Source organism: Paramormyrops kingsleyae, chromosome 1 (assembly GCF_048594095.1).
Source record: "Paramormyrops kingsleyae isolate MSU_618 chromosome 1, PKINGS_0.4, whole genome shotgun sequence".
In the NCBI taxonomy this organism is placed as follows: domain Eukaryota; kingdom Metazoa; phylum Chordata; class Actinopteri; order Osteoglossiformes; family Mormyridae; genus Paramormyrops; species Paramormyrops kingsleyae.
This window is the reverse complement of record NC_132797.1, coordinates 14,130,486-14,148,741: the sequence shown is the minus strand read 5'-3', so window position 1 is coordinate 14,148,741 and position 18,256 is coordinate 14,130,486. Positions and strand designations below refer to the sequence as shown.

Here is an 18,256-nt window from a genome sequence, read left to right as displayed (position 1 = left end):
TAATCTTGCCATTAGAAGTTTATCACTTTCTTACAGGCTTTATGTTTGTGGGTGGGCAACCAGTTGTTCAGTCATGGTACAATTAGCTTAAGTTAATTACATTTTTAAAAGTCATATAGACATAGAAATCTCCCCAGCTGGCTTATGGGGTCAGGTTGATGGTTGGGTTGGTGCATGTTAACCCCCGGGCGCTGAGACCACACGTCCCTTACATGCGCTGACTGTGTCATGTAATCATTTCTTCAGGCTCACCTGGTGGCCGCCTTCGAGAAGAGCCTGGCTAACATGACGTGTCGCCTGCAGAGCCTGACCATGACGGCCGAGCAGAAGGTGGGTCACATCCCATCACCTGCCCTCACACCTGACAGCTTTTCACACATGAGGTTAAGTGCCATGCTCAGGGTCATGACCCCAAAGCTCGGCCTGGGACTTGAACCAACAGGCTTCTGACTCACGTCCTTCTCAGCTGATTCCCAAGGGATCTTGAACCAACAAGCTTCTGACTCACATTTTCCCAGCTCATCCCAACTTCAGCTACAGCTGGATTCCCATTTCTAACGTAACTATGTTTATGATTCATCTTGAGACAATCTGAAGGTACGAACTGAAAAAGATGTCACTTAGTGAAAGTAGAGATACCATGGCAACAGCAAAGTTTACCAAACCCACTATCATGCAAAGCCTTTGTTATCTTTTCCACCCAGCTGTGTTGATCTGTTTCCGAGGTATAACTTCTTAAATCCTTTAATTGTTTACCTTATTCCGGCCTGTAGGGTAAGGTAGGTTATGCTCCAACCTGAACCTCAGGACCAGCACTAATGCGCTAAAGAATGCACAGTGGTGATTTAATTAAATACGGGCAGAAAAGCGGTCAGCCCAGGTTACTCAGGTGACACGCTGCAGGTCCTCGCCACGCAGGCGATTACATCTGGAAACCTCAAACAAGACAGCCCTGGGCACAGAAACGCGGGTCAGCCTGGGAGGGTGCGGCGGGGGGGGGGGGGGGGCGCTTAAGCTGCACCTGAGACAGCGTGCGATTTGCTCACCTGCTTCCGTCGGGGCCACGGTAGCCGCACAGGGGGGCCCTCGGCGCGTTTAATCCCCGTTAAATTGAATGACTGGGATTTGTGAGGGTCGTCTTTGTTGAGTCGGTGGAGGAGCCAGACAGGCATCTGATTAAAAGGGAAACACTATCGCGGCCGCAGAGCGACCCTACGACCTGCCGTCCGCATGCCGGTTAGAATGTAGCGTAACTGGGGATGGCGCATAAGTAAGGATTAATGCATGACAAGCCGTGTGTTAAACGTCTTTAAACGCACTGCAGTGGAGGTGAGCGATGGCCCGACGTGCATGACGTGCATTTTGCTTAGTTTCCATTTATTTATAATTCTATCTGGGGTTTAAAGCAACATTTGTTAGTTTTAAAGATTATAATCATGCATTGATTTACTACCCCGCTTGCACTATGTCTGTGGTTATAGAAACTAATCAACACCCTTCTGACCAATCAGGTTCGAGAATTCAGCAGGGCTGTAGTATAATGAGCATTAAATGTCAATGGTCGTAGTGCTCTCCAAAGCTGACCTCAGGTTTCTGTGAGTGGGGTGGGGGGGGGGGGCACAGTTGAGAGCCGTGATGAAAACTGGATTAGGTCAGTCATGCACATAGATTAGCCTTTCTTTGAGAGTTAGCCTGCTAAGTGAGTTTAATTTCAAACAATATATCAAGATGACTATGACCAATTGCAGTGAAAACTTTAAATTTCAATTCATTATTGAGCCTCCCACGTGCAGATGCCTTGTGCAGCCTGTTGGGGGCCTCAGCGTGCTGACCGCCTGCATACGTGTGTCCCCAGGAGTCGGAGCTGGCCGAGCTGAGGGAGACCATCGAGGCGCTGAAGACCCAGAACACGGACGCGCAGACGGCCATCCAAGTGGCCCTCAACGGCCCAGACCACGCCCAGAAAGGTAGGCTCCTCCCAGTCCAGAGGCACCGCTCGGCATTGTGGGAAAAGGTGGCCCACCTATGCCCGTGCTTTGATGGGACACCCATAACCCACAATTGAGCTTAAGCAGAAGTTTGAGTTAATGGAGCTATTTATGCCCTCCCTACCCCGCCCCCCCCCCCAGACCTGCGTATCCGCCGGCAACACTCCTCCGACAGCATGTCCAGTATCAACAGCGGTGCCAGCCACTCCAGTGTGGGCAGTGCCACCGACGTGGACGCGAAGAAGAAGAAGAAGAAGAACTGGGTGAGTGGGGGGACTAAAGGCCAGAGCAAAGGGGTCATACTGAAGACCTGGCGGTGGCGAGCTGGTGTACTCTCTAAGGGTTTCTTTTTGGGGGGGGCGCAAAGTGGCCCCATTGGCCAGCCCGACCCTCGGCACCCCGGCATGAGAAATCTCACAGCTCCCTCTTTCAGGCACATGGGCTGATTGTAATGAGATAAATCCAGCATGCAAAAAAAAAACAACCCAGTTGCAAACATGTAATGAGTGGCATTACCCAGAATCCTTTGCACTGCCGGTGAGCGAGCTTGGAACAGATGGTTGTGTACAAGGTCACGCTTTCATCGCTGTCTGCTGTACACATGTGAGCCGCGCTGCTCACATTAGGGTTTGCATTAGGGGGAAGCAAACATCCTGGTGATTAGTTACACAGACAGCGAAACGGCACCTTCCTCGGTACCTTTGCAAGAACAGTGCAAGAATGGTCCTCACTGCACCGACGCCATCGAGCCAATTTGGAGAATCTGATTGAGTGTCTGTGAGGAAGCAAAAATCGCATTCAGCATCATGAGACTGAATCAGCGCTCGTCATGGAGTCTGTATAAAGAACAGGAGCAGGGGCAAAGACGGGAGAGGCGTTCGCCTTTGAACTTAAAGTCCTACCTGCTTTCAGGACTGGATCCGTACTTCATCCAAACGGGCAGGCAGCTTTAGTCAGAAGCGAGCTCTGGGGGTTGGAAATCCAAACTTTGCAAGACGATATCCTCTGCAGTAGTTTTCTTCCCCTGAAGTGATGCTTTATTTGACATTTTACAAGTATGGGTACAGGTACACTGGAATGCTTCTTTTTAGATATCCCATCATGCTCTATTTTTAAAGACACACACACGCATATAGTAGCGAGAGTGAAGCTTAGGGAACATTAGGTCAGGTGTTCGTCCGGCGTTTTGCAGGTGGATAAGGGCCTTATTCCAATCAGCACAGGATTTGAACCAGCGACCTTCCAATTACAGGCATAGATACCAACTATGCTGACCCACATAGCGCTGAGCACGTACCCCAGCCTGAAAAATGCCCCCCCCCCCCCCCGCTGACCTGTGGCAGCGCCAGAGAGCCATGCCACACGCAGAGCCCCGGGAGTCAGCTCCGTCCACTAACCCGTGCGGCACCTTCTGTCTCTCCAGCTCCGCAGCTCCTTCAAACAGGCCTTTGGTAGCAAGAAGAAGTCGACCAAACCGCCGTCGTCGCACTCGGACATCGAGGAGCAGACGGACTCCTCACAGCCGTCGTCGCCTAAGCTGCAGCACGCTGCCAGGCAGGGCAGCATGTCCAACCTGAGAGCCTCGCCCTCCAGCTCAGAGTGAGTCTGTCCACACACAGCAGACACACACACACACGCATGCGTACACGCTCACACACGCATGCGCACACACACACGCGCGCACACACACACGCACGCGCACAAACACGCACACACACGCGCAGACACACACAGACACGCATGTGCACACACACGCACACACATTGATGCGCACACGCACACACACATACATGCACACACACGCACGCAGACACACGCACACATACATACATGCACACACACACGACAGACACCCGGCATTCCAGCGCCATCCCAAACCTCACGCAGCCCAGCTCTTTATTCTCCATTTTCCTGTCCTTCATTCCTCCTCAGCCTCACTCCCTCTTTTTTCGCTCACTCACTCTCTCCTTCACTTCTCTGTCTGTCTGTAGCAAGTGTTTTTGCGATAGCAAGTCTTCTCCCATTTGGATGCCAAAGAGGAGGCAAAATGGTCACGTGATCTACAAGCACAGATCTCGGTAACACGCTGCATGGGTCCTGCGTGGGGAGTGTCTCTCTCACCTGCCTGCCTCCTAACACCGTGCGTGTGGTCACATGACCCCGCCCACGTCCTCACCTTAACACCTCAACATGGTACTGAAGCTGAAAAGGCAGGGGTGACCACACCCTCCTTGTGCAGCGACAGAACCTGTTCCCAGCTGGGTGTCCATCCTTGCTGGGCACCCCCAACCCTTGTTAGCCACTTAGCAAATCACCTCCCACCACAATAGTAATTTTTTAACACTGGGGAATGCCTCACATGTCCATCAGCAAGGGTTCTAGCCTGTCCCCCGACTTCTATCCTAGGGCTTTGGTGGCTATTTTCTGCGGATGGTAACGCTAACATTTGCTTTAATTTAGCAGACACTTTTATCCAAAGCACGGTTTTCAGGAAGTAGGGTCACATAATTCCTGGAGTGATGGGGATTTAAGGAGCCCGATTGTAACATTATTCTGCTAACCCAGGGATTTGAACCCATGAACCCATGATCAATGACAGGCAGAGTCCTCTAACTCACTGAGCCACACGCCGCCTGGGTTTGAGATTAGCAGCTGGATGCTGCTGTGCATTGTGGGCCGCCTGTCGCTGGTTGAAGATGACCGACCGTGTGACCTGCCTGTGTCCTGCTTGCTTTTGCTTAACCTCCAATCAGTCACTGTGTACAGTCTACTGACGTAGCGCTCGGGTCAGTCTCACCCCACCCTGGATTGTGGTTTCGCTTGCCCACGACACCCTCTGCTGGCCACGTGAAAACACGCGTGTCCCTCCCTTCAGACTGTGCGAGTGCACGGAGGCAGAGGCCGAGATCATCCTGCAGCTGAAGAACGAGCTGCGGGAGAAGGAGCTCAAACTGACCGACATCCGGCTGGAGGCCCTGAGCTCCGCCCACCACCTGGACCAGATCCGCGAGGCCATGAACCGCATGCAGGTGGGTGGGGGCGCAGCCGGGGGGGCGAGGGCGCACCTTCAACTCAGCCCTATAACACTCACTATTTCCATATCAGTGCACCACTATAAAAAACTTAAGGAAAAGCCAGTGAACTTTGTGGAAAAATGGATACACAAGCAAAAGGTATTTATTGATTCATTTACTGTACAGACTGGTCCTGGGTTAAGAATGTCCAACTTACGGACAACTCATAAAGCCTATTATATTAAAAAGTAAATACAGTCGTTCATAATAAGAAATGCATGAACAATTTTGTGATGCTCATGAAAACATCGTGCAGTTTCAGTGGTTCTTCAGCTCCAGGTACAGTACAGTACCAAATGTTTTTACTTTTATTATTACTGTATAATTATAACATAGTCTATCATTATTTTTCTGACTTGCCTGCAGATTTGACTTAGACAGACTTAGGGAACAGATCTCATTCATAACCTAGGGACTGCCTGTATTTGGAATACAAAACAATTCCCTCTACTCTCTCTTTTCCCCGCCTTTCTGCGTAACTTCCAAGTTAGTTCTGGGGTTTGTGGTCAACCATTCAAGTCCATAAGCCCCATCCAGTAGTTCTTGGTCAAACGAAAATCAGCTACCCCAGAGTAGGAACAAAAAAAAATGTTCAGGAAGTACCTCCCAGGAACTTCAATCAGGCTGAGTTCCATCGGTGGAAACGTGACAGAAGTTCCTGGTTCCTAAAAAAGTTTCTGTTGTGTGAAAGGCCTCTGTCCGATCTCCCTGTGGGTTGGGATGTTATGTTAGCTGGAGGGCATGTCTGCATCAGGGTGGGGGGGCGAGGGGGGGGGGGGCATTCGCTGTCAGAGTAGGTTAATGTTACGTTCAAATGCCATGTCTGCCTGTCTGGAAGGACTAGCACAACATTGCCCTGGGTGACAGGTGGCTCCTCTGTGTCTGAATCAGCCCACACTGCTCTTTGTTCCTGCCTTTCACAATAAAAGTCTGTTTCAACAAAGTCACACCATCACACGGCTTTGGGATGGTTCACCTCTCACACAATAGGAAAGGTAACATGTACGGTGCCTGGTACTTTTCCTTATCTCCCGCATCTGTGAGCTTTCATTATGTACCTTGGTCTTCTTGGGTTGGAAAATTGATTAAAAGGCTGATGACCAAATGAAGTAACTATCAAAATCATAAATGTCTGGATTTAAGCAGGCTTAGCTCTGGAGTTGTTCACGCACGTGGTTTGTCTCCCCATCAGAACGAGATCGAGACGCTGAAGGCTGAGAATGACCGGCTGAAGTCCACCGGGGGGAGCACACCCACCGCCACGCCGGCCAAGGCCGCCCGCCCACCATCAGAGACCTCCAGCACCTCCTCAACCTCCTCGCGCCAGTCGCTGGGCATGTCGCTGAACAACCTCAACATCAGCGACACCATCGTGTCAGGTGAGGGGCGGGGCCACCGTCCACACTAACCCTAACCCTACATGTCTGCCCACCTTCTTATCTGCTCCCATTACAAGTATGAGGTATGGTGTTTCTATGGCAACGCCGCACTCCCTGCACCTCCCACCTGGGGATGCTGCTCTGTTATCAAGGGTTCCGAGATCTGACTGATGTCCAGAGAAAAGAGAATTAAATCAAGTCATTTTTTTCATTTTACGTCCATCCACTTACTGTAACCACTTTAGGGTCACGGGTAGTCCAGAGTCTATCCTTGGGGCTACGGGTACAAGGCAGGGAACAATCCAGGATGGGGCACCATCCCATCACAGGGTGCAGTCACACAACATGCACACTTATGGGCAAATTGGAAACTCCAATTAACCTCAGTATGTTTTTTGACTGTGGGGGGGGAAACCCCACAACTACACGGGGAGAACATGCAAACTGGACACACAAGGAGCCAGGGTGGAGACTTAAGCCTTGGACCAGAGGTGTGAGGCAACAGTGTGACCTACTGTGCCACTGTGCCACCCCCACTTCACACGATCGCTGGAGGGAATCAAGGGATTGGTCTGGAATATCTGCAGAGTGGGGGGGGGATGTTCTAATTGAAGGCAGAAGGTAATTAGCTCCTCTGTGTGTGTGAGGTGCTCACACTGACCTCATCTTCCAATCCAAGCAGAAATAATGCCTGTAGGATTACCTTCAACATTACGGCGCGGCTCACAGCATGCATTTCTAACAACACATTGTTATCTTTGTTATTTTTAAATTTGTCAATATTTGTTATGAGTAATCAGCAGGGATCCATTTCCTATATTAAACAGAGCTGCTACTTAATTCTCCTAATGAGAAGATAAATAATTAATAGAATGTATTGCCTTCCTGCGACCCCGACCAGCAAAAGCAGTCAGAAGATGGATAGATTGCATGGAGGGATGGATGAATGGATGGATGGATGAATCACTTCTCTGTTGTGAATTTGTGTGACTGGCGTTGTGTGGCTCAGAGCTTCATAATGGAGCAGGAACTTGCTTCGTCCTTTTGGTTAGACCTGACTGTCGCTTTGGACATTTCAGATATCCTCCTGGACGACGGGAGTGAGGGCAACCTACGCAAGGAGGGCCGCAGCGTGCGCATCGTGGTCGCTATCACCAGCAGCTCCAGGAGGACCAAGGTGTGGCCAAGGGCCCACGGCTTACTGCTAATGCAGACCAGAGCCAATGGGCTGCTGTGTTACATTACACTGGGCCACCCACCAATCACATACTCCCTTTGTTTGTCGGTCGACACTTTTAATTTTTCTTGTGGTCAATGGCTGAATCCGCTCCTTGTTTAACCAGGGTGCAAAATGCCTGGAGTATCTTATGGGATCCATCGGCGTGAGCGGGAAAACCAAATGGGACGTTCTGGATGGAGTAATAAGGCGCCTGTTCAAAGTAAGAGACCCTCCACGCCTCAAATTCACCCTGTGTGTGTGGAAACGGGCAAGTGGCCCAATAACCCTATGACTGCTGTTACACCATGACAGGAGTACGTGTTCCGTGTGGACCCCCTGAGCAGTCTGGGTCTGACCTCGGACAGCATCGTGGGCTACCGGCTGGGCGACGTGGTGCGTGCCCACGGCTCTGAGGTGCCGGAGCTGCTGCCGTGTGGCTACCTGGTGGGCGACAACAACGTCATCACTGTCAGCCTCAAAGGTAGGGGCCTGACCCAACCCGGACCTAGACCCATCAGAAACTTACCAGGAGTGCTAAACCCGCATGTTAGTGGCTGCTGAAAGGTGTCTGACTAGGGTTACTGTACGTTTGGGTCCCCCGAACTCATCCTCTTTTTGGGCCCCAGTCCGGGCGTTCAGGCGGTTTTCAGAAATCTGTGCAGCCCGTGTGACCCAAAGTTACAGTGGAGTACCAAGGAAAAAGCACCAATTTTCAATGTACGGCAGTCGCTCAGTATCATCACACAGTGTTTGCAAGGCTTGTGCACATGTTTACTTTAGAAATTAAATGATCCCTGTGTTTCATGCTGCTCATGACTGAGGTCAACTTCTAGAAACCATTGTCACTTTGACACTTTATTTTCATGTTTTTATGTGAACAGTCAATCATGTTGTCTGCGATTTATGCGCAGTCGATGAAGTGCATTACCTCTCAGCACTAGATAATCACTGTTTGGTCCTATATTGCATTGTACTGGCTGGCCATTACTCACGTCCCTCTGAGATTAATTGCCATCTACTGCTGTCTGCACCGTTAAAGAGGTCAGGACATAGACTTCTGATGGGCTGCTAGACTGTCCAAGCATTATTTCAGCCTCCAGCATGAGTGCTTCCCTCTCTGCTTAGTCTGACCTTGCTACTCAGCTGCAAATTCTATGTTTTTTTCTAAATAGAAATCACTTAAGGATGATTTTTCTTCTAAATCTTTGGCCTGTGTTCAGCTAATTAAGATCGCTTGTCGCTGACACTTGTTTCAGCAGCATGGGGATTAAATCGTAATGTATTTGTTTTATGTGAAGGATTGTGGTGGTTTGCAGTAGGCTTCTTGGAGTACGGGAGGAGAAGGTCTTGCGTTGATTCAACTCGGTGCTACACAGGACAGCTAATCTGTCAGCATGAATGATGACCTTTTGTTTAATGTGTTTTGTGTTTGCCTGTCGTTTAGCCCATAGAGTCAAGAACATAACGCACAGAATAGGAATTTTGTTTTTGTGTGTTCTGCGTGTTGTGTGATTTTTACCACTACTCAAGCCACGCATTTAGTCCCCTAAAGGTTGGGAGCCCCCTCTTGGCCACAAACAGTCACTACACTAAAATCAAATAAACACATTCTTTTATTTAGGAGGTGCTGAAACAGCATGTTCTGCTAACCTGCTAGCTAGTTGCAGTCTTCTGGCTGTACTTTCTAGTTATTTAGTTATTGAAACATCTGAGGTGGGCATAGGGGAAGTGACTTTTTGACTGTGGCCCCAGAAACAGCAAACCCTCCCCTGCATATTGGATGCTCAGTTCTGGTCCTTCTCCATGCGCCCAGGTGTGAGAGAGAACAGCATTGACAGCCTGGTGTTCGACACACTCATTCCCAAGACCATCATGCAGCGGTACCTGAACCTCTTGGTGGAGCACCGGCGCATCATTCTGTCCGGGCCCAGCGGCACCGGCAAGTCCTACCTGGCCTGCAAGCTGGCGGAGTTCCTCATCACCAAGTCGGGCCACCAGGTCACTGAGCGCAACGTGGTCAGCTTTAACGTGGACCACAAGTCCAGCAAGGTGGGGGAGCCCGGTTCTAGAAAAGGAGCCGTTTCTCACGGACCCGTGCCGAACTTGAGAGAAAGGAGGCTTTGGATGCCATAGCTGGTGGGATCATCATACACTGAAAGCGGGGGCCAGTTCTCATTCCTTTCACACCCTCGAGATTCCCAGTAAAGCAGAGCCAGAATCAACAGCCCATCATAATCCCCCTAAATCATGGCTCCAAAGCCTCATTTCTCTCTTTCCTACATACTCTAAATCTCTGTCTACCAGACGATTCTATTCCATCGCTTACTTATTCTCACCCAACTGCATGTATCCGCCCAGGCTAAGAAGCATAGCCGGCGCTATGGCCCGTATCTCCCTATCCTACCAGCCTTCCACACCTGCTTCTCTGTTTCTCTTCAAAGTTACTGGACGCATATTACAGTATATGACGTGGCTGTATGCGCAGGCTCGGTATCCATGAAGGTATTTGGCCCTCCTGACGCGTATGCGTGTGCGTGTGTCTGCAGGACCTGCGGCAGTACCTGTCCACCCTAGCGCAGCAGTGCAACTCGGAGCACAGCGAGTCAGAGCTCCCTCAGGTAGTCATCCTGGACAACCTGCACCACGTGGGCTCCCTCAGCGACATCTTCAACGGCTTCCTCAACTGCAAGTACCACCGATGGTGAGCGCCACCTGCTGGACGGGGGTGTGTCCACGGTGGGGGATCCGAGGATTTTCAGTAGAGTGGTTCAGAACCACAGGGGGGATTCCATGGATTTCTGGGACATAAAGCTTGCAGACTCTCATCCCATTGATGATTATTCTAGAAGCTCCACTGAATTGGTTCATTTTAAATGTACATTAATGCAAAAATGTCAGAGCGGAACTGAAGGGTCGAGTAATTACCTCGCTGCCCTCAGTCTGACTGCCTCTGTCTCAGTACCCTGGGTTTCACTCTCTCCTCAGCCCCTATGTCATAGGCACCATGAACCAAGGTGTGTCATCCCCACCCAACCTGGAACTCCACCACAATTTCAGGTGTGTTACCTCCCCTCCAGAAAATGCCTCCATGTTCACTAGGTAATCCCTTCATTTAGTCACACCGAGCTATTGAACCTGAGCAGCCCACTTCTGTCTCTAGGAAAGAGGTTTATAACCTTAAATATTTAGCTGCTTTGGGTGATTTAGTAGATCTTACACTTTACATTCCAAATAAATTTCTCAGACTTGCAATTTCTTGTGAGTGTGTAAGAATATACTTCTTTATATTTCCATTAAATCTTGAAAGTCTGTAAAGTAAAACATGTCTCAAGAAATGAATACTAAGTTGTATAAAATTCCTACGTATATTAATGCAGCCCATACTAAAGCAATGTACTTTATGTAATGACCATTTATTACACGGACTATTAAATCTAAGCTTTCTTGCCTTCGTTGTGTTGCATTATCCTGCCTCCTGGTGACGACTTTCAGATGGGTGCTCTGTGCCAACCACACGGAGCCGGTTAAGGGCTTCCTGGGGCGCTTCCTGCGACGGAAGCTCATCGAGAGCGGGCGCAGCAACGACCTCAGCAAGGTCATCGACTGGATCCCCAAAGCCTGGCAGCACCTCAACGGCTTCCTGGAGGCACACAGCTCATCTGACGTCACCATTGGTCAGTGGTCACATGACCACACATACTAGTGATGGGGCTTCCTGGAGTCAGGCTCTACCATATGTGTACAGCTGGTGTTTAATAGATACATGCAGCATTATTTAAATATCAGCAGTAGCACTAACAATCCTTAACTGAGATTCCAAGTCTGTACCAGTAGGGCAGATGTTCCAAAAACTAAATAAATAGAGAGTAAGTACAGTAAGAGGATCATAACTAGCTAGATGGTTAGCAGAACATGCTACTTCAGCATCTCCTAAATATAAATATTAGGTGTAGTAACTGATTGTGACCACCAGGGCTCATAGCAAACACCACTGTAGAACAGGGTCCCTAAGATGGCGCCTCCTTCACAGGTCCCCGGCTCTTCCTGTCCTGCCCCATGGACGTTGATGGCTCACGGGTGTGGTTCACCGACCTGTGGAACTACTCGCTAGTGCCCTATTTGCTGGAGGCCGTGAGGGAGGGGCTGCAGGTACTAGTGGCTCGGATCCCCGTACTTGTAAGGTGAGCAGCAGGGGCTGGAGCCCCTGTTTCATCCCCTCATGTAAATGCCTCTGTTCCCCAGCTGTATGGTAAGAGAGCCGTGTGGGAGGACCCTTCCAGGTGGGTGATGGACACGTACCCCTGGAGCCCCGCCCCCCTGCAGCATGATGGACAGGCCCTCCTCCAACTGCGGCCAGAGGACGTGGGATATGACGGGTACAGCTCTGCCAAAGAGGGCGCCACTTGCAAGCAGATGTCACAGAGCGACACAGAGGGGGACCCGCTGGTGAGAGAAACACACACACGCACGCACACACACACACACAGTTTTGTATTTACAGTATATCTTTGTGGGGACTCTCCATTCATTTCTATGGGTGAAAACTATAATTCCAACATGATGACCTTAACCCCTACCCAGCCCTAACCTTAACCATAAGTTACCAAACAAAATACAAGACTTTTGGCATTTTTAGTTTTTGACTGCATTCACAGATCTTGGTGAGGACCTGAAAAATGGTCCCCACAATGTTAAAATAACAGTTTTTTATCACATTTTGAGGGACATTTTTGGTCCCCACAATGTAATATAAACCCAATCCACACACACACACACACACACACACACCATTATAAATTCTAAACCGTTATAATTAAATTGTAACTATATTAATTGTAAAAGTGAAGTTACTGTAATGAGTTTTGAAAGCAGTCACTTCTAGGGCTGCCAGCAATGAATTTAGAAGGTGTGTTAGGCAGGGCGTGTTTGGCAGTGTCAAAGAAAGCGTGTATCTCGGCAGTCAAAGAAGAAGAAAATAAAAGAGCAAACATGCACTTATCTCAGCGAGTGGCGGCACCTGCTGGTGTGGATGACTGAGCACTGATTCCGCCTCGCCTGTAATAACCGCTGGGCGCTGACATGGGGGGCAACCTAGATCTTCTAATCCTCACACAAAACAGAATCATCAGAGCATGAATGTAGAGCTATTCAGCTGTGCCGTGCATGTCAGGGATGTGGGTGCGATGTCTGACACGAGGTACAGAATTATCTCCTCTTCCTCCTCTGCCATGCCCTTCCTCACTTGGGGGACGGTGCTGTACGTTTACACCTGTATTTCAGAAAAGGCAGGGTTGGATAGTTAGTGGCAGGGGGTGAAAAGGTCACATGATGAATGACCTGTTCATTCACCTTCTGCTCTTGCCAGGCAGTAGGTGGCGCTGCAGTTAAAGATATGGAACAAGACTGAGAGGTGAAGGCCCAGAAAGGGGCATCTTTGTATCTTTAGAAAGAAAAGAGAAGAAAAGAAATGAAAAGAAAACAAAAATATTTTATTGGTCCTCATGGGGAATTGTATTTTTCTCTACTCCATCTTGCTTTCCATGCGACACACAGACAAATATACAGTGGTACCTCAGAACTCGAACTTAATCCGTTCAGAACTCCGGATCGAATCCTAAAAAGTTTGAGTTCTGATGGAATTTTCCCCATAAGAAATAATGGAAGACCAATGAATTGGTTCCCGGCCCCAAAAAATTACACCTAAATATTTTACCATTTAAACACAAAATGAACCGGATAAAACAAGAAGAGCAGATACTGTACTAAACACATCTAAGCACATTTACAGTATCAAAACAGTCATTTGTAAAGTAAGGAAACAAATGTATCCAAACAATGTGTCCTGCCCTTATCGTCCGCTCCTTCTGTGTGTCCCGCCCCCTCATTAACCCCGTGTGATCAGCTGTATCTAGTTGTTGTCATTAGTCCTCTGTATTTCATCGGCGTTTCAGTTTGTTTCCCCAGTCCGATCATTGTATTGTCCGTCTGCGTTTTGCCTGCCTTACCTGTAATTAAACCCCGTATTCCCCGATACCCTGACGTCTGCGCCTTTGTCTCCGTTCCGTCCCTGCTCCGCATGACAATATTATTATAATTAAATGTATTAATGGTTTATTATTAATATTAAAATAATTAATAAGAAATCTTTATTTTGAAATGTATTTTATTATATAATAATTACTGTTACTGTCTATCATTGTTTAAATGTATTTTTACTGTCTAAATATATGAATTCAGCTAGTGTAAACATGCACGATGCTAACACATTAAATGTGAGGCTGAGACTGAAGCTTTACCCTTTGTTTCCGCTGAGAGACGTGCTGCGTGACTCATTTCCCCATGCCTACAAGTTATCTTAGGTCGGCGTTCTGAGATTCAGATCAAGTCCTAGGTAATTTTATTTCAAACTGGTTTGACTTTTAAGAAATTTGAGTTCAAATGAGTTCGAGAACTGAGGTACCACTGTATAGCTTGATAACTACAGCGTAGGGTCAGCCAGCCTACAGGGTCCGTGGAGCTGGGCATTAAGGGCCTTGCTCAAGGGCCCAATGATGGCATCAGTCTGCTGACCCTGGGATTCAAACCTGCAACCTTGATCAGTCTTAACCCGCCAAATGTGCTTGGAGTACAACATCCTGCCGTATAAAATGCCAGAATCTACAAATCGCCTTGTAGAGTTTCATGTGACCTTCCAAACACGGGTGCGAGTGCTTTTAAACAGCGCCCCCCACTGACCGGCCATGCTGTCTGTCCCTCTGCAGATGAACATGCTGATGAAGCTACAGGAAGCGGCCAACTACTCAAGCGCCCAGAGCTGCGAGGGCGACAGCCACCACGATGAGCTGCTGGACTCCTCGCTGGAGTCGACACTTTGAGGGCAGCCCCGTTAAACCCTGTGGGTTCTCACAGGGAGGCAGGTTCAACGCAATGTCACTTTCTGTGACGGGGAGTTACTTCCGACTCACACTAGAGGGGGACAACATGAAGTTGTCCGATTCTCAACTGGAAGCGGGACCCCTTATTGGTCGCCAAAATTCAAGCTGCACATTAGAGGAAGCGGACGTATTACAGATTTAATGCGTGTGTATATATAGATGTACTATAAAGAAACTGGAATCTCAGATGAGTTTTATTTTGTATTAAGTTTGTATTAACTTCAGATGTTTACAGGGCGAATTATCGTTTTGTTTACTGAGGTGCTACAGAGGTCGTCGAGCGCCCCCTCTGGCCCCACCCTGACCTCAGTCGAGCCGCGCGGCTGAAGCAGGGCCCCGTGGCCCTCGCCGGGGGCCCCTAGCGGCCGGTCACCAACAAGCACAAAGAGCATAGTTGTGCGACATCCAAAACAAACACTACTGTGAAACAGTGGATGAAGTGCCAATCGCGTGGTGTGGCTACGGCCAAGGGCACCCAGCGACACGTGCTCCCCGTGTCGTTTACGCAGATTCACTGTTACCTTTGTTCCACTTTGTTTTTATATATTTTTTTCCCTTAAGCTCGCCTTTCGCTCACCCCTCTCTTTACTGGTTAACAGCATTATTACTGGTGGCTGCTAATAATCTCAGACAGGGTCTGCTCAGACCTCGTCCTTTACAGCCTGACCGAGATGGGAACCACTTTGACAATGGTGCTTTTCGACTGCCTTAAAAACCTACAAAATTCCCGCAGTGTCCAGTTTGAAATCGACAAAGAACGCAGAGACCCAGAATGCAAAGCGCTCCGAAAAGCCGCCGCATTAAAGCGCCTTTAAAGCGGCATCTGTATCCTCTAAGCACATATTGTCGTAGGCGGTTATAAACGGTGGAGGGATTTCACAAATCCTTTCAGTCTCGTCTTACTTTTACTCTTTTACAGTACTTCTAGGAGCAAAAATGGAGTAACACAGGAGTGGAGGGGATTGTTTGTATGTCGTCTTTTTAACCCAGTTGAGCTGGGGGATTCACTTGAATGGTCACGAGCACAACTCATTAGTTATGGAGCTCCTGCGCATGCATCGTGTCTTTCGTGTATAAAGAGTTTACTTTTGATTCGTTTTGTATGAATATGTTTCTGTCAGTTCACCCTGACAAACCGAACGAGGTAGACGAAGAATGGATAGGTGAGTGGGTAGTTAGGATATGGACAGTTTCATTTCTTTTCTTGGTTTTGCACACTTTTCTGGGGGGGGTGGGGGTAGACTGTAAATACGAGGTCTCGCACATTAACTCGGACGCATCCTGCCCTGTTGATATTGACATAAACGCTTTACTTGCTGAGGATTCTTGTAACTTGCAGATGAAAAAAAAAAACAACAAATGCAAACCAAACTTTAGCAGGTGTGCGTCGTCCCGTAATGATCCGTCGTTTTTGCCTATGCAGGAGCTAAACCGTATATAGAAGCATGTACCACTGTTTGACTTAAAAAAAAAAAAAGTAGTTCACCAAAAGTATAACGCAAACCACGGTTCAGGGCAGTGAAGTAAGGCATTGTGCATCTGTCCTGACATACTCAACCAGTCTGTGGACAGAGCCAGACTGGAGCTTATCTGCTGTTAAAATAACTTGGTCGGATACTCCATTAGATTTCATTCGTTTTTATGCCTTAGCGCAGTTGCTAACCCAAGTGCCCCGGCAGCAGCGATTCTATGACTTTTTAAGGTGGGGAGCATAAGATAATTCATATATAATTCACACAGAGGGGCTAACCTTATCAATAGCCAAAGTTATGTTTTGAATCAGTGAGTGACAGGGGCCCTTTGGGGGCCAATCAGCTTTCGTCAGAGGCCAGTGCCTCTGTGACCCCACCCCTGCATACCAGGTTATCCACAACAACTATCGATTCCCAGTTTCTGTCTCTGTTTATCAGGCTGTGCAATTTGACCTGGATTTGGGGAGGAGAGCCCTGGGTGCCGCTGGCCCGCCGTGGTTCATTCCAAAAAGCAGGATTTAATGCTAACACGCAGCTGGTGCTATCAGCTAACTCAGCCCTTTGTGGTGTTTCAGTATCTGCAGTTTACAGCTTTGCAAAAAAAATGATAAATAATAATAATAATACTTAAGATGTGCTATCAACAGTGTCAAACTCAGGACAGTCCTGCCTTCTGTGCTAAACTCACAGGCCAGCCTTCTGCTCTTCTCCCCAAACTATGGGACAGACATCACATCCAGATCAGGGCCCACGTTGGTGCAGGAGGGCAGCTGATCCCAGATCAGAGAGCCCCACAGCCCCATCCCACTCTGCCAGACTGGTTTTTAGGACAGATGTATCACGTGCCCTGTTGGCCACCCTGACCATACATCCATATCACGCTGTTATGAGGCCGTTCAGACAGCCAGACCCGTGTTGGCCATTGCAGCTGTACCAACCAAGTCGTCTCCAACTTCTTTGCAACGACATCTCAGTGAGTGCTTAGCCTTTGCTACTCTGGCGTTTATTTCCCTTTTTTGTGAAACATTTGTCTTCAAATGTTTTATATTTTGTACATTTGTATGTAGCATATCATGTAAATAGACAGAGACAGCAATTTAAATCATCTTGAGAATTTTGTAGTCTTTGTAAAGCCCTAATAAATATAGTATTTGGTGTCACCAGAGGGAAATGGACTCCACAATCTCCTTTGTTACTTTCTGGGAAATGGGGGGGGGGGGGCAGTGGGATGTTGGACCCTGTCTGGATTTTGGATAGGGTGACCAGATAATCCACGTCAGGGAGGACACTCTGAGCTAGGACAGGAATTGTAAATTACCATTTCAATTAAAAGGACCTGGATTTCACTTGAGCACGAAGTTCTTGCTGTGTGCCGATTGGTCAGTCTCCTATAATCATACATGTGTCACTAATGTTAATGTGAAACAGCTGGATGAGTCTTTCAGTCAAGGAAATAAACCAGTCAAAGCACAAGAAGAGCTGAACTATTTAGCCGAGCACAGGAGCCTGAAAGTAGTTTGTAAAACCCAAAGTAGCTCAAAGTGTCCTCCCTGACATGGATTATCTGGTCACCCTAATTTGGGCAGAGGTGGATGGTTTAGGCTCAGAAAGCATAAATCCAGACCACAATTTTGTTCCAAGCAACTGGTTGAGTATAAAGAGTCACAGTCACAGAGTACTCAACTGGTTGGAGATGAAATCTTGGTCTGGGTTTTTACTTCCTGGACCTGAACTTTCCACCTCTGATTGTTGGTGACTGACTTTGGCCGCCATCTAGTGGTTAAAAAAAAAAAAATCTTGACAGAGGCTACTGGAAACTCTGTCCATTCATCTTCTCACTGCTCATTCTGTCCTGGGGGGGTCTGGAGCCAGTCCCAGGCAGCACAGGGCACAAGGTGGGGGGCTTCTAAAAACTCTGCCCTAGAACAGATACCAGATAGACTGTGATGCAGAAGGTTGCAAAATGAGACCTTGATATCCATCATAAACTTGTGTGCTTTTCGGCAGCCATAATTATAAAGTATATACAAGATGACTACCTGTTCCGGAGAAGCAGCACTGCACACACATTTAGAAACAAATTAATTTGTTTTCCAGAATGTTACACTATCTGTCAAATTGTAGTACACCTTACATTTCACTTTTAGGTTTGCTTGTGAGGGTATCTTCCAAACCCTCTCAAAATAAGT

At 48.2% G+C, this 18,256-nt stretch overlaps 1 protein-coding gene across 7 annotated transcripts in view; it reads left to right on the top strand.

Annotated features, from left to right (window-relative positions):
• Positions 1-17,238, top strand: part of nav3 (neuron navigator 3) — a 247,046-nt gene extending 229,808 nt beyond the window's left edge. For 6 of the 7 annotated variants that reach the window (XM_072710106.1, XM_072710122.1, XM_072710103.1 and 3 more), the window contains 17 exons: positions 247-330; positions 1,856-1,967; positions 2,130-2,251; positions 3,412-3,587; positions 3,980-4,066; positions 4,864-5,017; positions 6,255-6,441; positions 7,521-7,618; positions 7,785-7,880; positions 7,973-8,141; positions 9,474-9,709; positions 10,207-10,361; positions 10,646-10,717; positions 11,153-11,334; positions 11,691-11,809; positions 11,903-12,106; positions 14,422-17,238. In XM_072710106.1, coding sequence (XP_072566207.1) covers positions 247-330; positions 1,856-1,967; positions 2,130-2,251; positions 3,412-3,587; positions 3,980-4,066; positions 4,864-5,017; positions 6,255-6,441; positions 7,521-7,618; positions 7,785-7,880; positions 7,973-8,141; positions 9,474-9,709; positions 10,207-10,361; positions 10,646-10,717; positions 11,153-11,334; positions 11,691-11,809; positions 11,903-12,106; positions 14,422-14,535 — 2,367 coding nt within the window. In that variant the 3' untranslated portion in view covers positions 14,536-17,238. The remainder of the gene's footprint in view (positions 1-246; positions 331-1,855; positions 1,968-2,129; positions 2,252-3,411; positions 3,588-3,979; positions 4,067-4,863; positions 5,018-6,254; positions 6,442-7,520; positions 7,619-7,784; positions 7,881-7,972; positions 8,142-9,473; positions 9,710-10,206; positions 10,362-10,645; positions 10,718-11,152; positions 11,335-11,690; positions 11,810-11,902; positions 12,107-14,421) is intronic. The other variant, XM_072710115.1, reaches the window with a different exon arrangement.
• The last annotated feature ends 1,018 nt before the right edge of the window (positions 17,239-18,256 follow it).